The following is an 8,278-nucleotide window of genomic DNA, read 5'->3' on the forward strand; positions in this document are numbered from 1 at the left end:
TTTTATTCTGAGCAACATGATAAAACTTTATTGACAAAATATTGACAATTATATACTTCTTGGAAGTATATTTTTATGTTAAAATTGTAGCAAACTTAACACAAAAACACAAATTATTTACATTCTGGTAAAAGAGGATTTTCTAACAAACATTAGCATTTAAGTATCTCTGTACATGGAATATATACGCTCAGTGCTTTTGAAGTTTTTGCTGCTTGGCGGCCGTCAATTATTTTTATAAATTTATTTATTTATTTATTTATTTTCGTTTTAGTATTTTGTGGCAAATGAGACAGATTTGCACCAAAAAATAGGGCGTCATGGTGAAGCTAAAAATTTTCAAGGAATGTCACTGACCTTTTTTTTTTTTTTTTTTTTAATTGAGAGTAATTGTTCGGTCTTCATTTTTTTTAACTTATTAGAAAAGACACTTTACCGCAGCATTGCTACTTCATATCGTTTTTCACAACCACTTGGACACGATAATTATAAATTCAAAGACTGCACACTGTTTTTTTTTTAAGAAAAAAAAACAAAACAAAACAGAAAGCACACATGACATTTCCCAGATTGAAAAAGAGAATCCGAATAAAGTTACTTTGCAAGAAGGGTTAAATTAAATTCACCGACGCCCCCCGCAAAAAAAAAAAAAAAAACTTGCTCTTTATCATGCAATTCAAGTTTTGCCAAAAAGAAAAATGTATTTTGATAGCTTTGAATAAAAAATATTCTCAGAAGTGCAAATGTCCTATGCGCATTAGGAGTTGTTTGTTTGTTTGTTTGTTTGTTTGTTTTTTGAGTGAGTTGAGGTGGGGCGGGGGGCGTGGCCACGCACTACCTGTCAATCATGTTGCCTTGGCAACGTGGAAAACACTATTGACAGTTTCCTCGTGGTGACAGCGGCAGGATTTTCTCACCCTCAAGCTGCCGAGATCCGAAGAAGAGAAATTGGCTTTGCTCTCTCTCTCTCTCTCTCTCTCTGTCTCTCGGCGTCCTTGATCCATGTCCCACTTCACTCCACGTCGCGCTTTCCAGGCTTCAAAAACACCTCGAGTCTTTTTATTTATTTGTGTTTTTATTTATTTGGGTTGTTTCTCTTTTTTTTCTTTCTTTCTTTCTTTCTTTTTTTTTTTTAATCGTCCGACGTGACGTCTATTTCCTCGGGACTCGCCTGTTTTGTCGCGAGCCGCCACCGGTTCACGTGATGCGTGCCTTTCTTTTTCTGCTGCGAGTCCGAGCCTTCCTCCTCCAGTTTCTGCCGCTTAAATTTCGTTCTTCTGTTCTGAAACCAAACTTTGACCTGTCGGAAAGCAGGAGGGGGGTGAGGGGGGGAGAGGAGGGGAAAAAAAATAATAAATAAATAAATAACACAAACATGCATGAAAAAAATCAACCATTCTCCTGGTAGATTTTTGCATTGACAAAAAAAAAAAAAAACAAGTTGGTCTCTCAGCTTTTAGTATCAGTGACGGGTCTGGAAGAAGATGAATAGCCTTATACAAGGAAAAAAAGGCACACGGTCACTCTATCCGGGAGTGCAGGCTAAATAGCGAGACTTCATTTGATTCAGCGAGCTCTTTCCTGACGAGACACAACACCACAGTCTAAATATACTCCAAAGGGTAGTCAGAAACGGACAAAAAGTTGCTGCCTGTATCCTTGCGTTTCTGACTGGAGCTGTTTTAACAACATTAAAAATGCTCTCAGATAGAAAGAAACTGGACTGTCCATGGAAATCAAATCAAGAGGACATTTTAAACCTTTAGTGTGCATCTTTTTTTTTTTTTGTTCTGGAGACCTTTAATTTATTTAATGTACAGACTAAAAACCACTAGACTAAAGGTCCTCCTTTAATGGTCCCACCCCAGTGACGAGGAAAAGAATGTACAAGCAGTTTGCTTTCGCCTGTATATATGAATAAAGATTTTTTTTTTTAATTCCAATCACAAACACAAAAAAATGAGGCGTTTTATCTGAGCCATGACACCAAGTGTGTAGTCGGTGTGTATAAATCACCATTCACAGAGTGCACTATAGTGCTCTATAGCAGTGCAACTCGAAACATTAATAAATAAATACAGTATAAATCTAATTAGCCTGTGGACACTGTGGTGTTTACTGGATTTCTGGGTCTCTGACACAACTTATAGGGCAGAATGAAAATGCAAGAGTCAGTAATCATCTGAGCAAAAAAAAAAAAAAGTCAACTCCCTTCTTGCCAAGTCTTTCTGTTTTTCAAATGGAGCCACGTGTTAACGCGGATATCCGGTTAAAAATCTGCATCAACGGTCGTAATTAGCTTTTGCTGTCATGTTAAAGATATCACGTAGAGAGGGTCTATTTTGTCAACGTGTACAAATAATACAAATAAAAGCAGTCGTGCGGAAGGATAAAGTGAATGTCATTGCTGCTCTCTGAGTGAGAAGGTTACACACTCAGTGCTGTTTCATGCAATTATTATTATTATTATTATTATTATTATTATTATTATTATTATTATTATTATTATGCACGTTTGAGACTAGTGAGACTGCGCTTCAGAGAATAATCATTGTAGTGGTGTTTAGTGCACCAACTGTAACAGTGCAAAAAATAAAAATAAATCCATTACCAAGCAGCACATTTATTTTTCACACATTCGTCCACAGTGAGTGTGCTGCTGTCATTCACTGAGGGATTTCTCTTTTCGAGGTGTAAAGGTTATTGAGCCAGGATATTGAATGAGCATAGAAGGAAGGGAAAACTTTTCCTTTGCATTTTGCTCACTCGTTTGCCCCCTTAGCTTTAATTCGTCATCTTTTATCCTTCATATCAGCCCCAAAGTGAGCTTGGCCAGCAGCGAGGTGCATTTAATGCGCTTTTTCAGGACGCTAATTGAAGCATTGAAGTGGCTCCTATAGTCCATTTCTCCCTCTTGGCCTCGTTTAGAAAAGGGGATCTGAGCTCACACCGGGCACAATACAGCCACCGAGCCATATAAACACAAATACGACTCTAAATATGGCGCCTCTTTCTCTGAAGTGTCCCCTTTTAACTGGTTAACCGGATAAGTGCCAGACATTTTCTAGAAGGAGTTAATATGAGGACGTGTTCAATCGAGCTCACACACAACATTTAATCCTGATCCTAACCAAACTTTTTTTTTTTTTAAGGGTCAATACGAATTCAACAGTGAGCCACTTCAAACACCCAAATAGCCTCATGTTTGCGCCGTTAATTAGTTGTACCTAAATTTGCATTCCTTAATAACCACATTCTCATTTACATATTAGTTAATAACTATGTATTTAACTAGTCATAATATATATTTAAAATGTATAATCAGATGGGCATAATAAAGGAACAAGTGGCTTGTCAGATCCTTTTAATCCAGGCCATGTTTTGTTTTTTGTTTTTTTAAATCACAGGGAATCAGATGTGATTAATATATTTTTTCAAGTATAGGTTCGACGTGGAAAAGAAAACTCACGCAATGTTTAAATAGAAAATATATATGAATGTATAAAATGTATAAAAGCGCTTCGTAGTGCATTTTGAGTTTTTTTTTTTTTAAATCACAAGCAAACACTTTAAAAAAAAAAGATTTACAGTGAGTTATGATCAAGATCAAGATCAAGAAGGCGCGCGTGCACGCATGCGTTTCAGACTTCCAGAAGTGATGAACTGAAATCCAGGTGTTGATGTATGCGCATCATGTCGTGCACGTCGAGGTAAGCTGTTTTTGTTTGTTTTTTTGCATTATGCATGAAATCAAGTAGAAAACAAGCGCACTATTTTGTTTCCCTGTCATGCACGTGTATATCAGAGGCAGGTAGATGTGGTCCTACCTGAGTTTCTGTGAGGCTGAGGCTGTGTGCGAGCTGCTTCCGCTCTGCTCCCACCACGTAGTGGTTTTTTTCAAACGCGTGCTCGAGCCGAAGCAGTTGCGACGGAGAAAACGCCGTGCGGATCCGTTTGGGCTTCCTGGCGAGTGCGTTGTGCAAAAGGAAACTCTCCGGACTCGTTTCGTTTCCTGCAATATTGCACGAAAAAAACATGATCGGTTCATGCGCATGAAACATTATTATTATTATTATTATTATTATTATTATTATTATTATTATCCCTTACTTTTATAAGCTATGATCACTATTAGACCGCCATGCAGGCCTCTGTACAAACACAACAAACACTCGAGCTGACCGTCAACTCATTCAAATTAGCACAGCGGCACCACGTGCACTGTGTAATCGATGCTAATTTATATTTAAATGGCACTATATTTACAGATATGTCCATGTTTTAAGGATAAGGATCTGGCTTCACTTCTTTACTCCATGTACAGGAGCGGGCCTCGAATAAATTGAACTACAACCCAAATCATAAATCAAAACTAACATTGAGATCGTAATTCTAATCATTATTTAACATTTCCAATCATTACAAAAGCTGCTCATGAAATGATTCTCTTCTTATCAGTAGTGCATGAGTTAAGACACATTTCTCATCTAAAGAAACGTCTGCAACATCTCGATACAAATATGATCAAGCAATCGCTGAACTAAAATAATAATCATAAAGTAAACTGTCAAAAAAACAAGAACAACCCTGATCTTGCAACATAGGGGTTAGTAACCTAAAACACACACACACACACACACACACACACAAAGACAGAACATGTTAATTCCTGATGTAGTTAGTATTACTTTGTGCCTGTTCGGCCATTCAGGGCCTGGAGTGGATAAAAGCACGCACGGTTTATTTATTTTCCCTGTTTCGATGCCCCTCCGTTCACACTGAACAACTCCAGGTCCCTTCGACAGTCTTTGTTTATGAGAAACAGGAGAGAACAGGACGGATGGCCTCTTTACTGTATTTCAGAAGAAATAATACTGAAATTACTTCTGGCCATCATTTCAGACCACATTAAAGAGGCGTTTCTATTTCTCTTGTAACGTGCTCTATTACACTGTTGTTGTTATTATTATTATTATTATTGTTATTTTAATCTTCTGTTGTTTAGCGTTATTCAAATAGTAAAGCCCGTTTACATCGTAAAGGCAATTAAATTAAAATTAAACCAAGTGTAATTAGTTCATTTTGTTATGGTCTTGTTTTCCTCATGTAGTTGTAAGGATTACTGCTGAACTGCATCATCATTCGGGCTGTAAACTGTTTCAGTGGGAGCCGAACTGAATTTCTTAAACTGGCCAAAAAATGTTTAAATTTAAAAAAAAAAAAAGGCAAACATACAAAAAGTGCATTTAAAACGATATTTTCGTTGTGTTCGTTTTCATATTCGTTTAATGTGCTGCGCTTTTTTTTTCTTTTTTCTTTTTTTTTTAATGGATATAAACTATGAATTGCCAAACCGGACATGTGCTAATTTATTTTCGATCTGGAACAAGACAAATTTTTAAAAATAATTATAATAATAATAATAATAATAATAATAATAATAAAAAGAAAGAAAGAAAAACAAGAACGACAGCTAAACTATTTAATAATAATAATAATAATAATAATAATAATAATAATAATAATAAATTTTACCTTGAAATCTGTGCCCCAGGTATCTGTATCTGTGTATTAACCACGGGTAAAAAGTTGCAGGGTCCCTTTGCTGGCTGGCAAAGAGCGCGTGCGGCCCGTGCGAGGAAGTAAGCGCGTGGTGAGCGGCGAGCGCGTGCGGCGGCGGCGGCGGCGGCGGATGAGGAGCGGGAGCGGGAACGACCGGGTGAACGGGCACGGCCGAGCTGGGCGCGTGCGACATGGCCTCGGCGAATACCAGGTCCGCGCTGGAGTAGACGCCCCTCGCGCCGGCGGTGAAGCCGTTCAGAAACGGGCTCACGTGGCTCGCACCGGCGTAGCTGAGCGCTGCCGCCGCCGTGGGTCGCGTGGGCTCCTCGGATCTGGACGACGGTAGAACAGGAGGAGGAGGATTATTATCCTTCGCTACCAGAGACTCTATAGTGAAACATCTCTTCGGTGTGGGCTGAAACATGGTGCTTAAAAACCGTAAAAAATATTTCCGCCACTCACTGTTACCGTGAAGTCCGTTGATCGGGGGGAAATACAGTACTCCACCAAAAAAAGTTGAGTCAGGAATAAATAACTAACTGTCGATTTGGGAAGCGAAAAGATTTTTTTCGTTGTTGTTGTTCAAAACTCTGTACAAGATGCGCACATGGCGATGGCGGAGGCGCTTCGCTTCTCCGCGCGCTCCATGGACGCACAAGAACCAGTTCCTGGCCGAGTTGTGGCGGTGATTGTGTTCAGCCTAATTAGCACCCGAGCTCCTGTAAACAGCTTCCTGTTCTCCCGAGCCGCCGTGATGGCTCAGTGATTGATCCTCGGTGCTGTTTTCCTAAAAGGGTCCGAGGAGTCTCTAAAGCGCGTGCCTCACCGAGTGGATAACGGAGAGAGAGGCGGATTCATGAGAAACGGAACGGATTCGCCCCCCTTCACCCCTCAAGCACACCTCCACCGGAACCGGAGAGCTGTCCGCGCTGATCCCCGTTACAGAGACTCGGAGGTCGGCTCCCTCTGCGCCTCACGCTCAGCTGTCTGACAGGTCAGAGAAGGCTTTTGCTGTTATACTTGTGCACTTTATTTAAAATTAAAAAAAAAAGAAGCACTAATCTTTAAACGCTGAACGACACAAAGCTACAAAAGCTGCTCAGAGATTTTCCTGAATTAATCAGATCAGTGAGTTTGTGACTCTCTGCGGCCTCTCCGCTGTTTCCTTCGCGACCCTCCGCCTTTTCATTTTTTTTCTGATGTGATGAGTTAAGTTTAGTCTCTCTCTCTCCCTCTCTCTCTCTCCCTCTCTCTCTCTATTGGTCAGAAGGATGGGGGGATGAGGCTCATTTATTAGACACAGGCGAGATTTTCAGCTCCGTTTGTTAAGAGGCCTATTACGTGCTATAAGCGTTCATTAACTGACCCATAAGGCTGAGTCACATTATGAACATCACTACTTAACTCTTCCACAATCCGTTTACAAAAATACACACAGGTGCGTGTCATAGGCTACATTATTATTATTATTATTATTATTATTATTATTATTATTATTATTATTATTATCTCCTCCTTAAGTTTATATTTTTATTTTTCATAAGATGATCTTCGATGGAGTGAATTCCCATCTGCATTATCCCAGCTGTGCGCCCAGTCATCTCGGTTCCATCCCGATCCAGATAAAGCGCTGAGGAATCAGTGACGCGCTCTCTGTAATGTTGTTTTGTTGTTTACACATTTATTGTTTCGACATATTCGAAACTATTTAATCATCTTCCAAAGAAATTTTACTCGGCTGTTTTCAAAGACATTCCCGATTTTAAGATTTAAGCTAATAATGTAGAAGTTTTATTATAACCCATAGGTGTGAGACACTACGGGACACGCTGAACACAATTAAGACGCGCATGGATGTTTGTTTTTGTCCCACCTCTAACGGGTATTAGCTTAATCCACGTATACAGCAATGTATGGGTTATATTTCACCTGCATTTCACTCTGATCGCTAAATGCAATCAAAAATCGCCTGAAATAGCCGATTATTATTATTATTATTATTATTATTATTATTATTATTATTGCTGCTGCTGCTGCTGTGCTAGTAAAAGTGTTATTATTAGCAGTAGACATTTTATTTTCTCTTTTTTTTGCATGATTGAGACAGAAAGACACTTTCTGTTTCTGCGTTTCTAAATATCACCTAATCTTCTCATGCAAGTAAATATGATTTAAACAAGTTCAGCTTTAGTCAGTGCTTACTTTCAGTTTGTTTGTTTGTTTGTTTGTTTCAGCAGAATGTTTTTTTACGTGTTTTAGGAAACTTTATGAAGCCACTGCTGTGTTCTCCAGCTTGTGACTGTTTTTATTTAAGATGATGACAGGATGCAGTGCATGACATGGTTTTGCATTTTCTCCACGACTTTATTATTAGTAGTAGTAGTATTGGTATTAGTATTATTATTAGTATTAGTATACTTTTGTAGTTGGAGTAGAAGCCATCAATGTATTCTTTTATGTTTTGATATACAAGCAATACTATTTTGTTTTTGTCCCCCCTCCCAATTTGTTCATGATTGATGTTAAACTGCTGAAGACGATTCAGCGGCAAGGAGGAGAAAAAAGTCTCAGGACGCCGCCTGTAGGCGTGTTTATGAATTGCACTTAAAAAAAAACCTTTAAGTTGCAGTCGGCTGTAGTTTACAGCCGAAACACCAACTTTATTCTTCCAAGAGGGGAAAAAATAACATGGCACAGCAGTAGTTTCTTACATATT

General features: G+C 38.9%; 1 protein-coding gene across 1 annotated transcript; it reads right to left on the reverse strand.

Moving 5' to 3' along the window:
• Positions 1–716: 716 nt before the first annotated feature.
• On the reverse strand, positions 717–6,732 carry emx2 (empty spiracles homeobox 2). The gene is made up of 3 exons (XM_060924599.1): positions 5,536–6,732; positions 3,828–4,012; positions 717–1,300 (listed from the first exon to the last, which is right to left on the reverse strand). Exons 1-3 carry the CDS (start codon positions 5,984–5,986, stop codon positions 1,133–1,135), a joined length of 804 nt encoding a protein of 267 aa, XP_060780582.1. The 5' UTR covers positions 5,987–6,732; the 3' UTR covers positions 717–1,132.
• Between the last annotated feature and the right edge of the window lie 1,546 nt (positions 6,733–8,278).

The sequence above is a fragment of the Neoarius graeffei genome, chromosome 7, assembly GCF_027579695.1.
Source record: "Neoarius graeffei isolate fNeoGra1 chromosome 7, fNeoGra1.pri, whole genome shotgun sequence".
Lineage (NCBI taxonomy): Eukaryota > Metazoa > Chordata > Actinopteri > Siluriformes > Ariidae > Neoarius > Neoarius graeffei.

Coding starts and splice junctions, on each gene's coding strand:
- emx2 (XM_060924599.1), bottom strand. CDS start 5,986: ATGTTTCAGCCCACACCGAAGAGATGTTTCACTATAGAGTCTCTGGTA. Junction 4,013..5,535: donor CCTGGGGCACAGATTTCAAG/GTAAAATTTATT, acceptor GCAATATTGCAG/GAAACGAAACGAGTCCGGAG. Junction 1,301..3,827: donor TCAGCCTCACAGAAACTCAG/GTAGGACCACAT, acceptor GCTTTCCGACAG/GTCAAAGTTTGGTTTCAGAA.